Genomic DNA, 26,408 nt, shown 5'->3' on the forward strand with positions numbered 1-26,408 from the left:
ACATTAGTTCTTCCCAGTCCATATCCTGAATTGCAGCCCTCATCCTGGGGAAATTGGCTTTCTTAAAATTAAATGTTTTTGCCCTCCCAGCCTGCGTTTGTTTTTTACAGTAGAGGTAAAATGTAACTATATTATGATCACTGTTACCGAGGTTTTCACGAACATTGACATTCCCAACAAGATCTGCATTATTAGAAATGACCAGATCCAACAGAGCTTCACCTCTAGTCGGGTCTTGCAAACTGGCCCATAAAATGTTCCTGCAACAGGTTGAGGAAATGTCTCCCCTTTGCAGTTGAAGCTGAACCATGACACCAATTAATATCCCGGAAATTAAAATCTCCCATTATCACTACAGTACCCGCCTGTGCAGTCCGCTCCATCTGTTTATATAGCTGAACTTCCATCTCCTCAGTTATATTGGGGGGTCTATAGATTACACCAAAAGTAATTTTTTCAGTGTTTACCTCCCTTTCTAGTTCCACCCACAAGGTTTCAACCTCCTCACAGTATTCACCCACTATTGTCTCTTTCAGACTCGCCTTCATATCATTTCTCACATACAGACATACACCACCACCTTTCCCATTTGTCCTGTCTTTCCGAAAAAGTGTAAAACCCTGTAGATTTACAGCCCAGTCATGTGAAGAGTCCAGCCATGTTTCAGCAACACCAACTAGATCTATATTTTCTTCCAGTATCAAGGCCTCCAGCTCCCCCATTTTGCTTGCTAGACTTCTGGCATTTGTGAACATACACTTTAACTTGCCTGTCAGTTTTTCACTTTTATTATCAGAAATGTGATTTGACATTAAACAGTGATATCAGACGTTTCAACTATGAAGCCCCTGGCCAGAGAATCACAAGCTCTCTGGCCAGGGACTCTAGTCTTGGGAAAGCCCTTGACGTCATTGTCCATGGATGACGTTAGGAGCTTTGAAATGCGGGGAATGCCCGACCAGACTGTTGCCGACGCTCTGGCCGGGGATTCCGGTTTCTCAAAGCCCCTAACATCACTATCCATATATGAACAGTGACCTCAGGGGCTCCTCCTAGAATGGGATCCCCGGCTAGAGTGTCGGCAACGCTTCTGGAAACTATTCTGTTCCTAGAGGGATCCCCAATGGTGCTATAAACCGGTGGGATGTGTGTGGCGCTATCTTCAAGGGGGTTTGGCACTATCTACATGAGCACTTTCTAGAGGGGACAATGTGGCGCTTTCTACACAGGCATGGACACTATGTAAAACGACATCTCACGGAGCCGGTCACAATTTTTCTTCTCATGCAATTTGAATGACTGTATAAAATCAGTGGCTATGGATTCCGGATTACGGATCCATAATATGACCGTGGGCATGAGGCCTACACAATTTTATAACATTTAAAATATATAAAAAATTTAAAATAAATTAACATGCATTGAAATTCATTCAATATTGACCTCAGAATAAACCTTTGACATCTGCTCTGACCGGTCTTTGTAGTTTATTTCCAAAAGGGGAAAGTAGGAAAAAAAAGCAAGGCATCCACGGGGCTTGAGAATCCGATCCACCTAGAATTATTAAAAGAAAAAAATAATAGAGAGAGTAATACAATATTAATACAGCTTTCTGCTGATTCACAATTATAAATGGTGCGTGTCACGTTACAGGGATAATCTTTGCCAGCACACGTGAATTGACAAGTTAAACAATATGGGCGTTATGCACTTTGTCCACTCACATAAAGTCAGGTTGTTACTGTTGAAATAGGATGTTATATCTGACTGTAGCATGCTTGATAGTAACTCAAGTGACTTGTATTCATTATACAAGCTATAGTTATTGTAGCGCAAAAAGCATATTTTCTAATCAGAATTTATGCAATATTATTTTCTAGATACTGTATTTATCTCAATCTTACTAGATTAACACACACATTTTATTTGCGACTACTTTATGTATGTGTGACTCCTCATAATGGGATAATATCTACAGATTTTGTGACTTTGTATTTATCACCACATCACCAGATATTTTACTATATCTATGCAATTTTCTGTGCAGTTACAGTATATCAATACATATGATCCAGTATTGCAAGGTCAAGGAAAATTGTTAGCATTTTTAATTTACAGCCAATGCTCATTAGGACTTTTTCTGTACTATAAGGGTATTATATATTGTTAACAACCACGTTTCATGGTGCTTAAACGGGAACTAGCAAGAAAATTAAGCCTGTATGTTATCATACAGTCCTAGGTGGCATGGTATGAAATGGCGACATCAAAAGGCACCTTATAAACTAAAGTGCCATAAATGCAGCCACATGGCCCTACTCAACCCATCAACAGACTACCTAAGTTAAAGGGGTCATCCCAAGAAAATTATTTATCACCTACCCACATTGCTGCAAAAAGGTTTTTTTTACTCTACACTGACCTGAACCATCATTCGGTTTGTTGATGAGAAATAAATTTGATTAAAAGTGTCTGGGATAAATTAAATTTAAAAAGGAAAATGCCCACAGTATAATAAAGGTTATCATAATAAGGCTACATTCACATGACATACATGAAAAAAAAAAAATAATGGCCATTGAAAACTAATCAGTTGTTCATGGCCACTTTGCATCAATGGGTCTCCAAATATTCATCCATTTCCAGTCCGTCTATAATAAACCTTTTGTTATTGGTTCGCCATCCGTTTTTCATGGCCATTAAAACAAAAAAAAAGTGAATGGATTACATTTTTCTTCAGGATGTTTTTATCCCAACCCGCTGAAAAACACCACAGTGCCTATGTAAATAGTGCTGCAATGCCCCTGTAGACAGTGCCCACATAGATAGTGGTAGTCCCCACATGGTACCACAGTGCCCACTGTAGATAGTGCCACATTGCCCAAAATATACAAATGCGAATATCTGCTCATTGATTTCAATGAGAAAGACGCCCGTGAAAAAGAAGTGCATGTAACTTCTTGGGACTTTTTTGGAGACGGTTTTCATTGACTATTAGAAAAACCGCACCAAAAACGACTGTAAAAAACATGATTTGCTAAAAAAAAACGGCTGAAAATCAGGAGCGGTTTTCCCTTGAAAAAAGCTCCGTATTTTTAGTAGGCGTGTAAACATACCCTTAGTTGCCACTGGGGCACATGGCCTGCCTGCCCCCCCTAGCTACGCCCCTGGTGTGGGGGTTGGGGAGGAAAAAAGGAGGGGTTTAGGATGGAATCCATAGAACAAACTGAACACAGCTGTGTGATAGAGAAATAAAAAACATAATTTTAATTAACATAAGTACACAGATATATTAACCCCTTCCCGCACCTTGGCGTAAATGCACGTCAAGGTGAGCAGTAACTTCGCGCACCCGGGCGTGCAGCTACGTCCGTGCTTTAAAAGTTAACCGCCGCGCGGCGCTACACTGCAGCGGCGGTTAACTTCTCAGGCAGTCTGCCCTGATGTCCGGGCACACAACAAGGGACCAATTGAAGCTGTCCCTTGTTGTAGATCGCTCGGATTGGCAAGTCTGTGCAGACTTACCAATCGGAGCTCACTTCTGAGTAGGAAATACGTCACAGGCTCTGATCTACTCTGTTGGAGTCAGGAAGTCGAGGAGAGCAGAGCCTGTAGCGTCGTCGTCGTGTGAAGAGAACAGTTACATTTAGAAAACCCCATAATATCCCCATTAACCCCTTGATCAGTGTGTAACTGTGATCCCCCCCCCCTTCCTCTCCCAGTCTATAAGGGAGCTTTTTTTTTTTTAAAAATAAATAAATCATAAAACTCAAAAAAAAAGTCCATTTAGTCAGCGTCAATTTATTCAGTATCAGTGTCAGTGTCACTTAGTTTCAGACCATCTGTTAGCGTCAGATCGTTCCGTTTGTCAGTCAGCGTCCGTCAGTCTTTTTGTCAGTGTAGTTTAGTCAGTGTTAGTTTTAGTGTCATAAAATAAAATAAAAATATTAGTGTACGTTAGTGTTAGGTTAGTCCGTCTGTTAGTTAGTGTCAGACCATCTGTTTATAAAATCAGTCAGCGTCAGTTAGTCATCGTCTTTTTGTCAGTGTAGCTTAGTCAGCGTCAATTTAGTCTGCGTCAATTTATTTAGTGTCAGTCAGCGTCAGACCGTCAGTCAGTGTGTGATTGGCAGTTAGTTATTGTTTTTTTGGTCAGTATAGTTTAGTCAGTGTTCGTGTCATAAAATAAAAATCCATTAGTGTACGTTGGTATTTAGTGTTTTACGTAAAAAAAAAAATATATATATTTTTTGTATACATATACATTCAATAAAAATGGCCTGCAAAACCTTCACTGCAGAGGAGGCATATGAGATGCTTGCATCGGACACCGATACTGCGAGTGATGCTGGGTCCGCATTTGCTATGTCCTCCTCAAGCGACACCGAGGAACCCCCTCGCAGTCGCAGGAGGGTTAGTGTTCAAGTAACACCTGCACCTGAACCCAATTAGTTGCCCCCAACCTCCTACACCCCCCAAGTACCGGACTTTACTGCTGCTGCAGGGGTCCAAGTCCAGACAGCAGGGCTGTCAGAGATTGAGTTTTCCCAGCTCTTTTTTTCGGACAGCCTTGTGGAAAATATTGTTGAGCAAACTAATCTATGTGCTCAACAATTTATTGCTGTCAACCCCGAAAGTTTTTATGCCAGGCCATACAGGTGGCATCCCACTGACAAAGCAGAAATGCTGCAGTACTGGGGATTGGTACTAAATATGGGCCTAACGAAGAAGCCATCGGTGAGGGCCTATTGGTCCACCGATATTCTGTACCACTGCCCCTTATACCGCACCACAATGCCCAGGGCTCGTTTTGAGGCAATACAGACATTTTTACATTTCAATGACAATTCCCAGTGCCCCCCCCCCCCCAGGATGACCCCAATTTTGATAGACTCTACAAAATTAGACCCCTTATTTCCCATTTGGCCCAAAAATTTTCAGCATCTTATACCCTGGTGCACTTCAAGGGAAGGGTGAAGTTCAGGCAATATTTGCCCAACAAACGTGCCAGGTATGGCATCAAAATCTACAAGTTGTGTGAGTCGGAGTCGGGCTACACACACACACGTTTAAAATATACGAGGGAAGGGACAGTCAAATTGAGCCCCCAAACTGTCCACCCGCCCTGACCACAACTGGGAAGATTGTCTGGGACCTCCTGCACCCACTGTTTAATAAGGGGTACCACTTGTATATAGACAACTGGTATACAAGTGTACCCCTGTTCAAATGCCTGGCGGAGCAAAAACCAGTGGCGTGTGGGACGGTCCGTAAAAACCAGAGACCGCTCCCAAAAACCCTTCTCGGCCAACCCCTGCAGCGTGGGGAGAGCAGGGCACTCCTTAGCGAAGTGGTCCTCTTTTTGAAGTTCAGGGACAAGGATGTCCTAATGCTGACATCAATCCATGATGCCACCTGCTCTCTTGTCCCTGTGCGTGGTGCAACACCCACCACCACGTCACGGCCTGTCTGCATCCAGGCCTATAATAAGTTCATGGGGGGAGTGGACCTTTCTGACCAGATGCTTAAGCCGTACAATGCCATGCGGAAATCAAAAATTTGGTATAAAAAAAAACTTGCGGTGTACTTTATCCAAATGGCATTGTACAACTCCTTTGTCATCTACAGGAGCACTGGTCAGGAGGGGACATACCTGGAGTACCAGGAGAAGGTGATCAAATCCCTTCTCTTTGGGAATGTGGCAGAGGTAGGGGAAAGTTCTGCCTCAGCAAGTACGGATGTCCCCAGGATAGTTCCAGGCCAGCACTTTCCTGGTGAAGTGCTGCCCAGAGAAAAAAAAAGGCGCCCCCAGAAAAAGTGTCGTGTCTGTGCAAGAGGCATAAGAAAAGACACAACATACCAGTGTAACACCTGTCCCACCCACCCTGGACTGTGTATCAAGGAGTGCTTCCAAATAGATCACACCTCTCTGGAGTTCTACATTTTATTTTCATCCGTCCCTTTCATTTATAATTATAGTCCCTTCCATTTACAATTACCGTCCCTTTGATTTACCATAACCATGTCACCATTTAAAAATTGAAGATCCCCCATAACAAAACTAAAAATTCCCATTATACCCCTAGATGAATACCTAGGATTTGTAATATCGTGTAGCATCTGCACAATTTTTTAGGCCTTTGCAAACATGACATGTGCCCAAAAATCATCCAAGTAAAATAAGGCCTCAAAATCCTTGTGGTTTTCCAATACTTTCTGGCCCTGCCATACGTCCAGCAACAGCAGATTAGAGCCAATTTGAGGGTATTTCTAAACTCAGAAGAAATGGGCCAATAAGTGTTGGTGCTTTTCTTCACTTGCATGATCAGTGTCTGAAAAATCTGTCCTATAAGTGAAGCATTTGTGAAAAAATGTGAAAATGTCTTTTCACTCCACATTTCCACAAGATTCTGCAAAGAAACTGTGCCGTCAAAAAAGTGATGACACCCCTAGATAAATTCCTTGAGGGGTGTAGTATTCAAAATGGGGTAATTTCTGGGTGTTTTCCATCGTTATGGGGCCTCAGAGTCTCTTCAAAGATCAAATGGGGCTGTTGAACCAGTCATGCAAAACTTGGGCCCTGAAAATCTAAAGGCTGCTCCTTTACTTCCAGGCACTGCCATGTGTCCACACAACATATTTGTATCACTTTTGGGGGGGGGGGAGGGTATCTCCGAACTCGGTACAAATGAGCCAATAAATGTTGGTGTTTTTCTTCACCTGCATGCTCTGAACAATCTGTCTTATAAATGAAACATTGGTGAAAAAATTAAATAGCTTTTTTCACGCCAGATTGCGACAAGATTCTGCAAAAAAAATGTGTGGTCAAAAATGTGATCGCACACCGAGAAAAATTCTTAGAGGGGTGTAGTTATCAAAATGGGGCCATTTCTGAGGGTTTCCCATCATTATGGGGGCTCAGAGTCTCATGCAAAACTTGAGTCCTGAAAACCTAAAGGCTTCTCCTTCACTTCCATGTGTCCACACAACATATTTGGACCACTTTGGGGGGGTATCTCTGAACTCGGTACAAATGGGCCAATAATGCTTTTCTTCACTTGCATGCTCGGTCTGAAAAATCTGTCCTATGAATGAAGTAGTTGTGAAAAAAATGTTAAATGTTCTTTTTCACGCCAGATATCGACAAGATTCTGCAAAAAAATTATGGGGTTAAAAAAATTGATCACACCCCTAGAAAAAAATTCCTTGAGGGGTCCACTTTCCAAAGTGGGGTCACTTTTGGGGGGTTTCCACTGTTTTGGTCCCTCCAGGGCATTGCAAACGCGACATGGCACTGAAAACTATTCCAGCAAAATCCGTTCTCCAAAATCCAAATGACGCGCCTTCTCTTGAGCCCTGCTGTGGGTCCAAACAGCAGTGTATTACCACACGTGGTATTGCCGTAATCGGGAGAACTTGCTTTACAAATGTAGTGGTGCTTTTTCTCCTTTATTCCTTGTGAAAATTCACACACAAATGCAAATAGATTTTGCAAAACAACTGTGGGGTCAAAATGCTAACTATACCCCTAGAAAGATTCCTTGAGGTGTGTAGATTCTAAAATGGGGTCACTTTTTCTCTGTTTTTACTGTATCGGCAGCACAAGAACTCTTCAAACCTGACATGGTGCCTAAAATATATTCTAAGATAAGGAGGCCCTAAAATCCCCTAGGTGTTCCTTTGCTTCTGAGGCCTGTGCTTCAGTCAGTTAGCACACTACAGCCACATGTGGGATATTTCTAAAAAGTGCAGATTCTGGGCAATAAATATTCAGTTGCATTTCTTGGAAAAAACTTTGTGTTACAGAAAAAAAAATGGATTACATATGAATTTTGGCACAAAAAAATGCAATTTGTAAATTTCACCTGTAGTTTGCTTTAATTCCTCTGAAATGCCTAAAGGGTTAAAACGCTTTCTGAATGCTGTTTTGAATACTCTGAGGGGTGCAGTTTTCAAAATGGGTTGATTTATGGGGACTTTCTAATATATAAGGCCCACAAACAAACTTCAGAACTGACCTGGTCCCTGAAAAAATGGCCTTTTGAAATTTTCTTGAAGATATGAGAAATTGCTGCTAAAGTTCTAAGTCTTGTAATGTCCTAGAAAAATAAAAGAATGTTCCAAAAACGATGCAAATATAAAGTAGACATATGGGAAATATAAACTAGTAAGTATTTTGTGTGGTAATACTATCTGTCTTCCAAGCAGATTTAAATTTCGAAAAATTGTATTTTTTGCAATTTCTCTAAATTTTGAGGTTTATCACAAATAAATATGGAATTTATCGACCAAATTTTTTCACTAACATAAAGTACAATATGTCACGAGAAAACAATCTCAGAATCGCTTGGATAGGTAAAAGCATTCCAGAGTGATTACCACATAAAGTGACACGTCAGATTTGAAAAATCGGCTTCGTCCTGAAGGCCAAAACAGGCTCAGTCCTGAAGGGGTTAAGGAGTATATAAAGGTGTGCAAAGAAAAGGGACACAGTAAATTGGACGGAAATGATGTAATAAACTGTAGGATAGAAAAAGCGTGCTCACATGCCAGTGAGCGGACAGAAGTAAAGTAAAGCAATGTATCACGGTGAAACAGACTCCATGAAGTTTCAAATAAAATACTAAAAAACGTTAACACAAACAAAATGTTTGGTTTTTTTATGACAGACTTACCTCAGTACAGTACAAGGCCTCATGCATAGGACTGTGCAGTATTTATGGTCAGTAAATGCTCCGCGACCAGTCTGTGCAGTATCACCCCCATTTGCGGATAGTGCTTACAGTAATAAGTATAAGAGCATGGCAAAGTATAGGAGCACAGTAAATAGGAGCATGGTAAATGCGAAAAATAGTCCTATTTTTTGTGGGTAATTTCTATGGCCCGGACGCACACTCGTAAATATATGGGAAGGTGTCTGTGGCCGATAGAAATGAATGGTGTGTAAGTATTTTATCCGGAATTACAGATCTGTAATTGCAGATAAAATTACGGTCTTGTGCATGAGGCCTAATGCAGAAAAATATAGAAAATATCGCTTTTAGGAAATACATTGAGACATTTTTCTTTGCCATATAAAAATATAATTTTACCTCTTTCAGAAACCTTTCAATGTCGAACCAATGGACAGCAGCAGAGGCGGTTAGTAGATCTACAGAGGCATCATCTACTGGTAATCCCTCAGCTGGTGAGACTCTGTAGAAATGACATGCTATATTTAATGAGTATTACAAAAACTATGGTCGGACATCATAACAGTGTTAGTAATAATGGAATATTAGAGATACAGCACTGCAAAATCCTGGATTACCAGTATTGCAGAAGACTTCCACAGACGGAGTAGTTCCATGTGTGTCGTCTGGTTAGGTGACACAAAAAGGGTAACAGTTAAAGTTGAGCAGTTTAGGGAACCTAGTAAAAGTTGGTGTTTTGAATCCTCCCCCACAGTTGCCCTCTCTAACCAATCAGATTACAGCCATCATTTTTGAAGTGTAGGTTGCTCTTAACCTCTTTCTTTGCCCCCTTCTTTTGGTTTATATACACATGAGATCTGATTTGTTTACCATATTTTTTGTTCTATACGACGCATTGGACCATAAGACTTATCCATAATTTAACCCCTTAGTGACCAGCCCATTTTAGGCCCTAATGACCAAGCTATTTTATTCGTTTTTCTATAGTCGCATTCAAAGAGCTATAACTTTATTTCTTTGTCTACATAGCTGTATGAGGACTTGTTTTTTGCTGGATTAGTTGTACTTTTTAATAGCACCATTTTAGGTTACATATAATTTTTTTATTAACTTTTTTTTTGGGGGGGCGGGGGGGATAAAAAAATTTTAAAAAAAAACTGAAATTCCACCATTGTTCTATGCGTTTTTAAATTGACGCTGTTCACTGTGCGACGTAAATAACATGTTACCTTTATTCTATGGGTCGGTACGATTACGGCGATACCACATATGTAGAGGTTTTTTAGGTTTTACGACTTTTGCACAATAAAAACACTTTTGAACTAAAATTATTTGTTTTTGCCTCGTCGCTTGCCAAGAGCCGTAACTTTATTTGGGCTTGTTTTCTGCGTGACGAGACGTAGTTTTGATTGGTACTGTTTTGGGGTGCATGGGACTTATTGATTCATTTTTATTATGACTTTTTTGGGGGGCAATGGGAAAAAAAATACAATTTGGCCATCGTTTTTTTTTTTTACGGTGTTCACCTTGCGGTTTAAATTACATATTAACTTTATTAATGGAGTCATTACGGTCGCGGCGATACCTTGTGTACTTTTATTTTTTTTACACTTTTACTAAATAAAACCACTTTTTATGGAAAAAAAAGAGATTTTTTTTACTGTCACTTTTATTAATAATCTTTCACATTTATTATTTATTTCATTAGTCCCACTAGGGGACTTTACTGTGCGATCTTCATACACGAGAGCATTATTGCCCGTCAGTGTAAATCTGACAGGCAATCTGTTAGGACGTGCCTCCGGCTTTTAGCAAGCCCCCGGCTGCCATGACAACCCATCGGAGACCCGCGATTGGATTTGCGGCCACTGATGGGTGACAGCAGGAGCTCACTCCCTCTGTAAACAAGTTAAATGCCGCGGTCGCTATTGACGGCGGAATTTAACGGGTTAAACGGCCGCGATCGAGGTAAACTTCGATCGCGGGCGTTTGAGCAGGAGCCCAGCTGTCATCAGACAGCAGAGCCCTAGCTCCTGCCTGCACGGGAGACCCGTGCAGGACTTAGACTAGGCTCACGTGAAAAGGCGTCAGCCTAGCCTAAGGCCCCTTAGTGACGAACGTGAAAAGGCGTATTGTTGGTCACTAAGGGGTTAAAGCATAAAAGAGGAGAAATGGTTAGTTTTTTTTACTGTACATGTCCCATGGGTAATATTAAAGCGACACAGTACCACAGTGCCTGACATCAATGCCAGCCACAGTGACCCAATACAATGCCAGATTTGAGTTTCTACAGCATATTGGAAGCCATGAGAGGTGTGGAGAGGCAGGGGTTAATGGTGATGAATCTGCTCTTGCTGCTGCTCTGTTCATAGCAGGAAGTTTGGCAAGAAGGTCCTTGCAGATCGGTACCTGCACAGTTTGCAAATGTCTGGGTTATCTGCTCACTGAACAGTCAGATTTGACAGAACTCTGTGGTTAACCCCTTAATGACCAGCCTATTTTAGACCTTAATGACGAAGCTACTATTTCCATGGTCTCATTCAAAGAGCTATAACTTTTTTGTTTTTGCGCCGACATAGCTGCATAAGGCCTTGCTTTTTTGCGGGACAAGTTGTCATTTTTAATTGCATCATTTTGGGGTACATAGAGTTTATTGATTAACTTTTATTAACTTTTGGGGGGGGGGGGGGGAAGGGAATAGAAAAAAAATCTGCAATTTCGCCACATTTTTGCATCCTAAATTTACATAACACAATAACTTTATTCAGCGGGTTGTTGCGATTGCAACGATACCAGATTTATATAGATCTTGTATATCTTACTACTTTTACACAGTAAAAACACATAGTTTCAAAATTATTTGTCTTTGGGTATCCATATTTGAAAAGCCATAAAAGAAAAATATTTTTTCACCGATGCAGCTGTATGAGGGCTTCTTTTTTGCGAGACGACTTGTAGTTTGTTGGTACCATTTTGGAGTAGATGCGACTTTATCACTTATCACAATTTTTTTAACCCCTTAATGACCGCGCATGTTTGTACCTTAAAGGAACAGTGTCATCACAAATATTTTTTTTATATGTTAAAGATGTTAGTGCCTTCATATAAACGTTTATTTTCATTTGTGTGTTTGTGTTTTACTGTTTCTTATTTTCACACTTTTTCTTCCCTATGGGGGCTGCCATTTTTTGTTCCATTTCTGTGTGTGTCGATTAACGACACACACAGACATGGAATACGGCAGCCACAGTCCCATAGGGACTGCGAACGGCTCCCGTCCCATTGACTGCCGTGTACGGCGTCTGTGTGGGAACTGCGCATGCGCCGCTCCCACACAGTCCTATTCGAAATTGGCGCCGTCCGGCGCCATTTTCCCGTGGACCGGAAGTCGCGGCTGGACAGTAATATTACTACTTCCGGTCGCGGCTTCCGGACAAGTGCACATGGAACAGCGGCAGCAAAGGGAGCGGACGGGCCGCGGCGGCAGGAGCAGGTAAGCGATTTCAATGTATGTTAGTGTTTGTGTGTGTTTACTACTGCATGTAAACCTACTACACTGTGGGTTACCTCAAAAAATGGCGACACACAGTGTAGGAGGTTAAACCTTTCAAACCCCTCGTTTATCCCGGCACTAGCCAGGATAAAGGAGGGGGGATTGCTGAGAGCTCACTAGAGCGATAGCTTTTAACCCAATGTTGCAATGCTGCAATTTTGGGAACTAGCTCCAAACAGCTCCATCTAGTGACCAAAAATGGGTAGTATTATAAATTTGAAAAAATTTATAATATTTCCTGACTCGCGAAAAAAATAAAAAAAATTTGAACAATGTTTAATCACCCACACACTAAATGTTTAAATTTAAAAAAAAAAACATGTTTTTGGGGCGACACCATGCCTTTAATGACCAAGCCAGATTTGTCAAATCTGGTATGTCTGACTTTATCAGAGAATAACTCTGTGAAAGTTTTGAATATCCAAGTAATTCTGACATTGTTTTTTCGTCACATGTTGTACTTTATTTTAGTGGTAAAAGTAGACTATGATTTGCGGAAATTAATTAAAAAATAGAAAATTGGAAGAAATTTTGTAAAAATTACCATTTTCCCCTATTTTTAACTGCAATATGTCACATATGTACACACATACTGTACAATTTTTTTAATTAAATATATATTTCTATCTCTTAACTCAATTTTGGCAGCACTTTTGAAAAAATAAAATAAATTTTCAGCAATTTAGAGGACTTACAAATTGAATAATAATTTTATAAATTTTGAAGTACATTTTGTTTTCCTGCACCAAGCCAGGTTTTCAGAGGCTCATAGGTCTCAGAGTGATGGAAACCCCCACAAATGACCCCATTTAGAAAACTAGACCCCTTAAGGTATTTACCTAAGGGTATAGTAAGTATTTTGACGCCACAGTTTTTTGCTAAATGTAATACATAGCAGGTGAAAAAAAAAAAAATTTCACTCTTTTTCATAAAAGTATCAGTTTGAAGACCAATTTCTTTGTAAAGCGACCATGAGAATGAAGAAACACACCACAAAATCTATCACCCTCTTTCTCCTGTTTTCAAAAATACCAACATTGTGGCCCTAATGCGCTGCCTGGACACACGGCAGGACCCAAAAGGAAGGGAGCACCCGGAGGCCTTCAGGACTCATATTTTGCTTGAAAATGTTTCAGGCCCCACTGTACATTTGGAGAGGCTTTGAGCTGCCAGAACGATAGAAACTCCCCATAAACTACCCCATTTAGAAAACTAGACCCCTTAAGGTATTTATCTAGGGGTATAGTTAGCATTTTGACCACACAGGTTTTTCGCTAAATATATTGAAATTAGTCTGTAAAAATTAAAATGTACTTTTTTTCTGAAACATAGAAATTTTTATTATTTACAAGGAATAACGAAGAAAATGCACCCCAACATTTGTAAAGCAATGTCTCCCGATTACGACAATACCCCATATGTGGTAATAAACTGCTGTTTGGACCCACAGCAGGGCTCAGAAGGGAAGGAGCGCCATTTGGATTTATGATTTTGCTGGAATGGTTTTCGGTGCCATGTCGCATTTGCAATGCACTGGAGGGACCAAAACAGTGGAAACCCACCAAAAGTGACCCCATTTTGGAAAAACCTTCAAGGAATTTTTCTAGGGGTATAGTGAGCATTTAGACCGCACGGGTATTTTGCAGAGTTTATTGGAATTAGGGCGCGAAAATTAATATCAACATTTTTTCCACTAAAATGTTGCATTTTCTCATTTTCACAAGGGATAAAGGAGGAAAAAAAACAACCATTTTTAAAAAAAGCAATTTCTCCCGAGTACGGAAATACCCCACATGTGGTCATACGTTTTTTCATTAGAAATGAATTAACCCTTTCAGGACTGATCCATTTTTTGCTTTCATACTTTAGATTTTCACTCCCCGCTTTCCAAGAGCCATAACTTTTTTATTTTTCCATCAATAGAGCGGTGTGAGGGCTTATTTCTTGCGGGAGGAGCTGCAGTTTTTATTGGTACCATTTTTTGGTACATAAAAAGTGATTCAAAAGTTGTATTACATTTTTTTTTTTTTAGAGAGAAGGGGACCAAAAAAAAAAAAAAAAGCGCTTTTGGCGGTTTCAATTATTACATTTTTTTATGGTGTTCACTGTACAAATTAAATATTGGTATATTGTAATAGTTCGGACTTTTACGGACGTAGCGATACCAATTTTGTTACATTACTTTAAAAAAACAAAAAACACCTTTTCGCATTTTTCTTTTAACTTTAAAAAAAAAAATTCTCACTACTAATAACTATAATTCTTCTACACATTTTATTAATCAATCCCCTTAGGGGACTTGATCCAGCGATTATTGGATCACTGGTACAATACACTGCAATACTAATGTATTGCAGTATATTGTTATTCTTACAGGCTTCTGTAACAGAGCGATCTCTGTACCTGTCTGTTAGTACCGAGGGGGCCTGCTGCAATACACAGCCGACACCCGCAGCGTATGGAGCGGGCTCAGCACGTGAGCCGGCTCCATACATCAACCGCCGCATCATGACGGGCAATTAAGTCATAGTGCGCAAAGGGGTTAATGTGCAGCGGATGGTTCAAAGTGAAAATTGCAATTTTCCACTGATTACGCCATTTTAGTGCATAATATGTTGTGCCCAGTTTGTGACACAGAAGACAAATACCTCATAAAACGTTAAGCGGGTTCTCTCGGGTATGACGCCATATGTGTGGGCGCAAACTGCTGCTTGGGCACACTGTAGGGACCAGAAGGGACGCCATTTTGCTTTTGGAGCGCAGATTTTGCTTGGTAGTTTTTCTGTTTTGGGTTTTGCTGGTATTTCAGTTTATAATGTGGGGGGCATGTGTAATCTGTGCGGAGTACATAAGGGGTATAATAAGAGGGTATAATAATGGGGTAAATAAATAATAATTCATAGATGTGTGGCCGGTGTCGCACTGATAAATGGCGCCCGATCTTATCCGCTTTTGGAACACTCTGCACATTTTGCATCGCCATATTCTGAGAGCCAGAACTTTTTTATTTTTTCACCACCGGAGCCGTGTTAAGGCTTATTTGTTGCGGGACAATCTGTCGTTTTCATTGGTACCATTTTGGGGTACGTGAGATTTTTTTTGATCACTTTTTATTCTTTTTTTGCAATCCTGAGCAAAAAAACAGGAATTTCTGACACCGTTTTTTAGGTTTTCTTTTTGCGGCGCTCACCGTACGCTATAGGTGACATTTTTACTTTATTCTGCGGGTTGGTACGATTACGGCGATACCATATGTATATAGGTTTGGTCCTTTTTTTAGCGTTTGCGCAATAAAATGACTTATTTATAAAAAAAAAAAAATTCTGTGTCACCATATTATGAGAGCCGTAATTTTTTAATTTTTTAGTCAAAAAAGCTGTGTAAGGGCTTGTTTTTTGCGGGACAGATAGAAGTTTTTATTGGTACTATTTTCGGGTCCATGCGACTTTTTGTTCACTTTTTATTCTTTATTTAGGGAGCGGTGGTGACCAAAAAAATTGCGATTCTGTTGTAGTTTTTTATTGATTTTTTTTTAGGGGTGTTAATCGTGCGGGAAAAACAACATAACAGTTTTATAGTTGGGGTCGTTACGAACGCGGTGATACCACATATGTGTACTTTAACTTGTTCATTTTTTTTCTATAATAAAAGTCTTATTATAGGAAAAAAAGCATTTAGTGTTTATAGAACTTAACTTTTATTTTTACACTTTTTTTAAAACATTATTACTTTTTTCACTTGTCCCACTAGGGGACACTTAGTCTTGCAGCTTTGATCGCTGCTAGAGTACATTACACTACACACGTAGTGTAATGTACTCTGTCATTGTGACGTGACTGTCACACTGACAGGAAGCAGAGGAGGAACGGCCGGAGGCTGTTCCTCCGAGGCTTCCATGCATGGCAACCCGGAGGTCATTATCTGACCTCCGATTGCCGTGACAAGCATCGGTAGCCCCCACGATCACTTCGTGGGGGCTGCTGATGTGCTTCAAACCACTTAAATGCGGCAACGGCAATCAGTCGCCGCACTTAAGGGGTTAACTGCCGAAATCAGCGGCGATGGTCCGCTGTCCGGCAAGACTGATGTCTCAGCTGTCGGGGACAACTGTCAGCGCGGGTCTGTCACTCTGTTTACACAGTGACAGTTTGAAATGCGGACGAAAATGAACGTCATGGTGCGGGAACTAGCAGCCGACCAGGACGTTCATTTTCGTCCTTGGTCGTTAAGGGGTTAAGGCAGGATTCAAAGAAAACAGCAGTTTTTGCGTTGTTTTTTTATTTTATTTTTTACGCCGTTCACCGTGCAGGTTAAATGATGTAATAACTTTATAGTTGGTCGTTACGGACGCGGCAATACCATTTTGTTTTTTTAATAATAAAGCAGTTTGTAAGGGGAAATTTTTATTATTTTTACTAGTCTTACCAGGGGACTTCAGTATGCGATCGCCCAATCACATTTATAATACACTGCAATACTTCTGTATTGCAGTGTATTATGCCTGTCCGTGCAAAATGGACTGGATTCTGCTAGGCCATGCCTCTGGCATGACCTAGCAGGCATACACTACAGGCAGACCTGGGGGCCTTCCTTAGGCCCCCGGCTGCCATCGAAGACACAGACACTCAGCGATCTTATCGTCGGGTGTCGATGGCAGAGAGAGGGAGCTCCCACCCTGTCTCCAAAACACAGATGCGGCGCTCGCTATTGAGCGCCACATCTGAGGGGTTAAACGGGTTTGATCAATACGGATATCAATCTCACCCTCTGATAACTGAGAGCAGGGAGATTTAACTGCTCCCTGCTCTGTTTATTTATTCGGATGCAGCGCCGTAAAAAGGCTACTGCTTCGGAATAAAGCCAGTTAGTGGCCGCCGTAAAAACACTATGGGGCGGACACTAACGGGTTAAGATGTGACTGTTAAGTGAGCAGATAAGGGCCTGTTCACATCAGCTTTGGTTTCCATTGAGGGGTTCCATCGGAGGAACCCCTCAACGGAAAGGCAAACGGACACCATAGGTTCTGTTTGCATTACCATTGATTTCAACGGTAACTCTTCCGTTGCTTATGGTTTCCGCTTGTCACCGTTGCGTAAGGTTTCTGGTTTTTTTATTGGAATAAATAGTGCAGTCGATGGAAAGGTCCAATGGAACCCCTCAACGGAAGCCAACGCGGATGTGAACACAGCCTAAGAGGATTCTTTACACACAGCACAGGCTGCTTCCATTTCACTGCACTGCAAGGACCTTTTCAATCAGGGAGCTCAGTCTCCTGCTTCTTCATACCCTTGCAGCTGCCTGTAGTCAGATTATTAGAGGTACCAGAAGATTACGGAACAGTTTTTTTGGACAAAAAGTGCATCTAATATTAACATATATTTTTAATTGTATAGATCTTTTCTCAGTGACCACATGCAGCCATGACCACAGCAATTACTCCTTTCAATATACAAAAGTTCTCACCTGAATGTTGCGTTTGGAATCTTGATTGCTTCCTTGGCCACCTCGATTTGGGCTTCACTAATGTCTGTACCCAAAACCTTTTCAAAGTGTGGAGCCAGCAGCTTTATGCCCTGTCCGGTTCCACAGCCAACATCCACTGCAAGTTTATAAGGTTTGTTTAACTGGTAAAGCAAAAAACATTGAAAAAAAAACTGTCAGATAACAGCTTTTATTAATACTTTAAAAAACAACTTTCATATTCTGTATTTTGGCTTCAGTGAGTAAAGTATGTAACTCCAACTGGAACAGATCAGTCAGTTATAGGTTCTCATCCCTGTGGTAGATGTTCCTTTTGCTCTCTCATGCCCACTGTTAAGTTTTGTAATCCCTCAGATGGCAGATCCTACCAAATCAGACAATTAATTAACGGTCAAAGCAGTGGAGTCATCTATATAGCTAAATGCTCATGCCCTAAACTAGGTGGGTAAAACGGTCCAAGAGCTGAGGAGAAGAATCTCAAAACATCTCAGCACCATGAATCAAAAGGAAGACACACCTTTATCTAGACACATTCGATTCATACATGGAGGGGATATTTGTTCTTTGCAATTCTGGGGCATTGCTCAGATCAAATTTGTCCCTAGAGCCGGGAACTTAGATCGTAAACTTCTACAAGAAGAAGCACGTTGGATTCACCGTCTGGGCACCCTTAGTCCCGCTGGGCTTAATGAGGGTTTTACTTTCGCAGCATTTCTATGATTAACTTTTTGGACATTCACTACTCTTATTATCCATAGATCCATTCTGTACTCAGACAGATATAGCAAATTTTATGCTCAGTCACTTATATGGTGACCACCTAAATTATGGTAATATTAGTTTTTTCTTCTCTCTTTACTTGCTCCTCATAATATCATTACTACTACCACTTTATAGTTTGGTATTTACTTCTATACTTCTAAAGGGTTAACAGCGGAGAGAAGATGTTTCTCTCTTCTACGCTGTCAGAGAGCGGGGCCGTGGCTGTGTATTACAGCCGTTGCCCCGCTCTCGATCGCGCGCACAGACGCGCGCAGGGACGGCTGTCACACAGGACGAGTATGCTCATCCTAATGCGCGAAGTGCTCGCCGCTCAGGACGAGCATACTCGTCCTGTGTCGGCAACCAATTAAAGGGGTTTTCCCATTAAGGACATTTATGACACATCCACAGGATACGTCATTAATATCAGATAGATGCATGTCCTACCTCTGAGACCCAGACCCATCTCTAGACCGGGGGCCCCCTAAACCCCTTTCTGTCTTCTCATGCTGCCTCCCGGCCACTTACTGATTACATGGTCAGAAGTTACGGGAACAGCATAGCTCGCATGCTACGCTAATTCCGTAACTGCCATTCACTACTATGGGAGTTACGGAGACAGCGTAGCTCAGTGTTACACTATTTCCTTAACTCCCGACTAGGTCTTGACCATGGAATCAGGAAGTGGCCGGGAGTAAGCATGTGCACAAAAAGCTAGATGACTGAAGAGATGGAAGGTCAGCTATATAAACAGATGGAGTGGGCAGCACGGGGGGGTACTGCAGTGATAATGGGGGATTTTAATTACCGGGATATTAATTGGTCTTATGGTTCGGCTACAACTGCAAAGGGGAGAAGATTCCTCAAGCTGTTGCAGGAAAATTTTATGGCCCAGTGTGGGGAAGACTCGACTACAGGTGAAGCTCTGTTGGATCTGGTCATTTCTAATAATGCAGAGCTTGTTGGGAACGTCAATGTTCGTGAAAACTTCGGTAACAGTGAACACAATATAGTTGCATTTTACCTATACTGTAAAAAAAACAAACACAGGCTGGGAGGGCAAAAACATTTAATTTTAAGAAGGCCAATGTTCCCAGGATGAGGACTGCAGTTCAGGATATAGACTGGGAAGAACTAATGTTAAATAATGATAAATGGGAGATCTTAAAATCCACATTGGATAATTATAGCGCAAAATGTATTCCTATAGGTAACAAGTATAAATGACTAAAATTAAACCCCACATGGCTTACACCTTCTGTAAAAAGGACAATACATGACAAAAAAAAAAAAAAGGGCATTTAAAATATACAAAGGCTAGAGCTATAAGACCCTCCAGATTTGTATATTACAAAGGAGTATAATAAAATCTGTGAAAAACTAATAAAAAAAAAATATTCAGCAAAAATACAAGGGAAAGGGAAAGGCAGGTGGCCAAAGATAGAAAAACAAATCCCCAAAAAAATTCTTCAGATACAAATGCAAAAAAGCCAAGGTCTGAACATTTAGGACCCCTAAATATTGGTAATGAGGAGTTGGTCACAGGGGATCAAGGGAAGGTAGAGTTACTAAATGGGTTCTTTAGCTCTGAATATACAGCAGAAGAAAGAGCAGCTGATGTAGTCGATGCCATTTCTTTTACTCATCATTTAATATACTGAATTGGCTGAATGTAGATATGGTCCAAACTAAGTTAAATAAAATAAATGTGCACAAAGCTCTGGGACCAGATGGGTTACACCCTAGAGTTCTTAAATAACTTAGTTCAGTTATGTCTGTCCCCCTCTTCATAATATAAAGAGATTCTCTAGTGACTGGAATAGTGCCAAGGGACTGGCGCAGGGCAAATGTGGTGCCTATTTTCAAAAAGTGCTCTAGGTCTTCACCTAGGGATAGTATAGCTTGATACATGGAGGATTTTTCACCCAGATATATCCCAGCTTTCCGGTTATCCCAAGACCTCGAAATCGCTCTCAAGAATTGGCTAATAAATCAGATGGGCTTAGTTAAGAGAGTAGGATATGAAGCAAGAGGCCTGTTGGATCATTCACTATTGCTTGTTGAAAATGAGAACACAAGGGGGGGGGGTGGTTCTGGGAGATCATATATCTCCCCGTCTTTAATCTTGGGATTGGTACGAGATGAGGAAGCGCTGGATCAGTTTTTTTTTTCGAATTAATAAAGGGACTTGAATCTAGAGTAATAATCCGGGACACTTTTAAAGCCCATGTGAAAGAATTTTATTAAAAAAAAAAAAAAGAATACTGAGAACACTAGGAGAACGAGAGTGGTGGTAGATTCTTTAAAGAGGCTCTGTCACCAGATTTTCAAACCCCTATCTCGTATTGCAGCACATCGGCGCTGCAATGTAGATTATAGTAACGGTTTTTTTTTTTTTCAAAAACGAGCATATTTGGCCAAGTTATGAGCATTTTTATATTTATGCAAATGAGCCTTTAAGTACAACTGGGCGTGTTTAAAGTTATGTCCAAGTGGGCATGTATTGTGTGTGTACATCTGGGCGTTTTTACTTGTTTTACCAGCTGGGCGTTGTGAATAGAAGTGTATGATGCTGACGAATCAGCATCATCCACTTCTCTTCGTTAACACCCAGCTTCTGACAGTGCACAGACACACAGTGTGTTCGAGAGATCACGCTGTGGCGTCACTTCCTGCCCCAGGTCCTGCATCGTGTCGGACGAGCGAGGACACATCGGCACCAGGCAATATGCATGTGTCCAATGGGATAAAGGTATTGATGTTGGCCACCCAAACTGAGTTGTACATCAAATCCTTACTCCAAGTATAAAAGGGCCCTCCCCCTCGGAGCATTTCATTGAAACTGTACTAGATGTGACAATGCTCCCGGCTGGTTGTGAATAAATCTCACATTTCTTGAAGACAGTCTCTCGTGGGTAGTATTCTACAACACAAGCGTATGAATAGAGATAGCCCAGTAAGGGAGGATTTAAATGGAAAATATTCAGGGAGAGACTTCATAGTCACATGGAGGGAGGTGTCAAAGGGGTTAATAGTGTGTCACTAAATTACTCACATAGATTCTCCTAGCTTATGTTGGTACAACAACTGTACTTCACTCCTAAACGGCTGTATAGTATGGAATGTAGAGAGAAGGATACCTGTCCAAGATGTAATATAGATCAGGCTTGTCTCATTCATTTCAGGTGTCGATGCCAAAAATTGCATCGATATTGGCCATTGGTAGTCGATACTATTGCATCTATCTTAGGTTTGGCCTTGGAGAATTTAGAAGGCTTAATATTCTTGGGGGAACCATTACGAACCAGGTTTGAAGAAGGTGGATGATTGTGATCTTGTAATTTAGTTGCTATTTATGGAAAGATTACTGATTGAGGAAATGGTTTGTAAAAAGCTCTCCGACAGTGATTAAATACTGCCTTCTACCATTTGGAGTGCTGTTCTATGAAAGATCTTATCTCTCAAAAGGGAGGTATATACATTTTTGTAAAAAGTGGAGAGGCATGGGTATTGTTTTTCCTTTGTTCTCTTATGATGATGAAAATGGAATGGGAAGAAAAAATAAAATTATACAAACAGAAAAAAAAAAAATAGTATTACAAGTGACAGCCAGCACGGTTTTACCAAGGACAGAAGTTGTCAAATCAACCGGATTTGTTTTTATGAAGAGGTGAGTTGAAGCCTAGACAGAGGGGCCGCTGTGGATATAATAAAAAGTTACTATTGTAACTCGGGCCACGGGCCCCTGTTACTATAGTAACTGACAGTACTTACCCTCCTGATTCCGGAGCGCAGTGGAGGTCCTGACGTCACAGCGCTATGCGCCGCGCACAACATAGTGATCCTGGATAGAGTTAGGACAGAGCTTCCGCCGCGGCTGAAGAGGGTAAGATTAATATCCCTGTCTGCTGAAGATGATTGGCGGGGTCCGACTCCCGGGACCCGCCAATCAACTGTTTGGAAGGGGCCGCAGTGTTCGTACGAGAGCTGCTTCCCCTTCATTCCGGTCACACTGTGAATCGGTGTCGGCGATTCACAGTGTGAGCGAGTAAGGGAAATGAAGGGAAAGCAGCTGTCGTACAAGTGCTGCAGCCCCTTCAAAACAGCTGATTGGCGGGTCCCGGGAGATTGACGCCGACACAGCTATTGATGGCCTATCCTGAGGATAGGCCATCAATGTTTAGGGACTGGACAAGTCCTTTAAGCCTACGATGTAGCAGGCTTAGAGGGCCCATGACAGGATCACAGATGGTGTGATGCTGTCTGCTGGGCCCTGTATCTAAGCCAATCACATGGTAGGCTTAGATACATGGCCCATATGTGATCCTGTATTACTGTATAAGATTACTGTCTGCCTGACCCTGTATCTAAGCCTACCTTGTGGTAGGCTTAGATACAGGGTCCAACAGACAGTATCACACATGGGCCCTGTATCTAAGCCTAACACGCGTTACTAATCGTTTGTGTGTTTTCTTACACAAGATTTTAGATTCCAGGACTACTTCGATGACGGCTTTTTTTTATTATCAATAAAATTGTTAATGAGGGTTGTGTGGTTTATTTTTATTTCAATAAAATATTTTTTCTGTGTCTTTGTGTTTTTTTTTTACTTTATTACTACTGCCTTAGTAATGGCCGCCGGCTGAGCGACAGCGTCCATTGCTAAGGCGAGGCTTAGTGTTAGCCGGTACAGAGGCTAACACTAACCCCCTTTATTACCCCGGTACCCACCGCCACCAGGGGTGCTGGGAAGATCCGGGTACGATCCAGTACTTGACCATCTGTAGTGATGGTCGGACAATGTTTCATCCCAATCACAGGCTGCAGCGGTCACATGGACTGAAGAGTCATCCAGGGAGGTTGGACTGGATGTCAAAAGAGGGACGCGTAACCAAGACAACGGCCGGGGTACGTATAAAAAAAAACTTATTTTTCTATCGCTATATATCTAGCACTAATCAGCAGCCTCTGCTCTCTATCAGTGCTAGATAGAGAGAAGGGGCTGACGATTAGTGCAGTGCAATATCTCTCCACGTGTACTTCTGCCCGGCCATTGTTAGGCAACGCTCCGTCACACGGATGCCTTCCGTGTGCCTTCAGTTTTTTCTGACTGACCCATTGACTTGTATGGGTCCCACAGTCACGGAATCTCGGACCAAAGTAGGACATGCTCTACTTTTGTCGGAACGGAATAACAGGACCGTCAAAAAAACTGAAGTGTGCATGAAATGAATGGGTCAGGGTGCTAGCCGTCAAAAAAACGGCTAGCACCCCAAAAGAAAAAATGGAAGTGGGCATGGGGCCTAAAATGGTTTTCTATGTCATGACGACAAACTAATACAGTGAAACCCCATTCTATGCCTGATCTCATATCAACTATCCAGGTTACACCTGAGTTTATATTAACCATCTTTTTGTATTTTTCCTCTGTACTATGATGACAGTCCTATACGGAACATATAGGTCACAGGAACCCGTTTTGATCCTAATGTTCCCTTGGGATAGGTAATACACACATCCCAAGCTCCACATTGGTGATTCTATGTTGGATTGTGCTCCTGTACACAGGGATGGGTCGTTTTGAGAACCAAAGATATCGTGTCCTTCTTGGGGATGCCGTTTGACATTTATTCCTTGTTGGAAATGACTGTCCGGTTTCTTGTGTTTCGTTCCACCTAATAGTTCGGGGGATATGTTAACAATCATGGCAATAATACATATGACAACTCTAGATCCTACAGTACAGGAGATAGGTATAGAAAAAAATATATATATATATTTACCTTCTCCAAGATGGCGACTATGGTCTTCTTTCAACTAACACGCATGACGCGCTGTGTCAGGTGACCTTCTCATAATTCCTTCTAATCTAAAATATGATTGGTTGCTAGTGAGATCCGGATGAGCCGATGTGAGAATGCGCTGTGGGTTTTTCACAACGCCGAGATTTCGGCGCATAATGACGGTAATAATAACAGATCACCTTAATTTTCTTAGTTAGAACAAGTATGTTGTTTGTGACGACTTGGGGTGAGTGCCAGCTGTAACTCTTATTATGATTGACACTTTACTGCACATTTATGTACTTTATGCGATTATTGCTAGATATGTTTATGTTAAAGGGGGCAAATGATTATCTGTATTATCTCCCTTTTCTCCGTTCCTAGTCCGTTACCTTTGTTTCTCATATAGTCCGCTTACTTTGTATTGTTCACAATGTGCACACACTCCAGTCCTTCACACACCACAGGAGTAACATACAACCCTCGCAGATACTTAAATATATAAAAATACTTTACTCATAACATAGACGTGACAAGCCAATATACACTACATCAAGATACAATACATTACATAGACAACACAACCACACACAGCGGCATCTCTTCCTACCTTCCCTGAACACTTTGCACATGTGACTAGTAATGTGTATGTGTATATATAATATAAATCCAGGTCCCAACCTTATACGGTCTCCTGGTACTACCACTATAACCAAAGCCACATACAGCGCCTGACCATTAGTACATGTACATATAGAGACTCATGCATAAACAGCATATGTATATCTACTCATCTATAATCCACATAAGATTCCTAGAATATCTCTATGTACACATATAAAGTCTGCTGTAATATAATTATACTTATATACATACACAGAAAGCACACATATAATAGAACTTAGCTTGCTCCTGATGTTAAGTGCTGAGCGTCCAGGGCTGGCAGGAAAGAGCCCGCACCAAGAGCTTCCCATGACCTATATGTTCCTATCCCTGGGTTGAACCCACCCATTCCATTGACTCCGCCTTATGACCACCCATACACCTTCCAATGTGCATCTGTACAGTATAGGTAAATCTATTCCCAGTATGCTCAGCTGTCTCTACATCCAGTTTACAATGGCTCCTTCCTGTACTGAGGTCCATTGTAATGCTAATAAGGCAGTAGATAAGAATCTATGACCAAATGGCTTCTGAGCATACTGCCACCTCAAAGGGTGAACACCACTGAATAATATCAGTATATACTATATCTATTTACCAGGTATATTTTATGTGGTCATAAGACAGAGTGTCTGGATGGGAACAATATTCTCCTGTAACATCTTCAATGTTAAGGGGGTGGGGTAATAACGGGATTCACTGGTTAGTGGCACCCACTATTACTACCGCCTTTATAATTAGGGTCACTAGGGTTATGCCTAGTTCCCCTACCTTTTCCTTATACTAACGTCGATCTAATTGCTTTAGCGGCTACTCAAGGGAATAAGACCGTATAGTAAATAAAGGTAATATTTATTAACATACAGTAATCACTCTCATATGTATAATACAGTAACTAATCACCGTACAGTATAAACACGGTATCAAGATATTATACCGCCACCCACTTACATAAACATACACAGAATACAGTTACGTTACAACACAATACACATAAGTTACTTGTGATACTCACACGCTCTCTCTCTATCCCACTCCCTCCTAATATAACTTTCCCTATACACTAAGGGTTAATACGGGATAAGGAGGAACAAGGGGAATGGGTTACTGTGTAAAACAGACAGCAAGGGTTAACTCAGGGACAGTAATCAGGGAGATCAAGGGGTTAACTCAGGGAAGCAAGGGTTAACTCTGGGACAGTAAGGACTCAGGAAGAGCAAGGGGTTAACTTAGGGAAGCAAGGGTTAACTCAGGGACACAAGGGTTACAGCAGGAGGAGACAGGGAGAGACAGGGTTAAGTGTAGCTGCTGCTACACTTGATACTTAGCGTGACTTTGTGGAGCAGCAGAGGCAGGAACCCAGGTCTTTGGAGGAGAGAGAGAGGTGAGCCGTCGGTGGTTTGTGAAGGCAGCTCACAGCTGATCTTCTTCAGCTTCGGCTCCTGAGCTCGGCTCCTGAGCGTACAGAAGCAG

At 41.4% G+C, this 26,408-nt stretch overlaps 1 protein-coding gene across 2 annotated transcripts in view; it reads right to left on the reverse strand.

Annotated features, from left to right (window-relative positions):
- The window catches only part of LOC142655604 (putative methyltransferase DDB_G0268948), a 104,954-nt gene that overhangs the window by 56,413 nt on the left and 22,133 nt on the right, over positions 1-26,408 (reverse strand). For both annotated transcript variants that reach the window (XM_075829970.1, XM_075829971.1), the window contains 3 exons: positions 17,710-17,870; positions 9,093-9,195; positions 1,444-1,554 (listed from right to left, as the gene is read on the reverse strand). In XM_075829970.1, coding sequence (XP_075686085.1) covers positions 1,444-1,554; positions 9,093-9,195; positions 17,710-17,870 — 375 coding nt within the window. The remainder of the gene's footprint in view (positions 1-1,443; positions 1,555-9,092; positions 9,196-17,709; positions 17,871-26,408) is intronic.

This window comes from Rhinoderma darwinii, chromosome 6 (assembly GCF_050947455.1).
Source record: "Rhinoderma darwinii isolate aRhiDar2 chromosome 6, aRhiDar2.hap1, whole genome shotgun sequence".
Classification (NCBI taxonomy): Eukaryota; Metazoa; Chordata; class Amphibia; order Anura; family Rhinodermatidae; genus Rhinoderma; species Rhinoderma darwinii.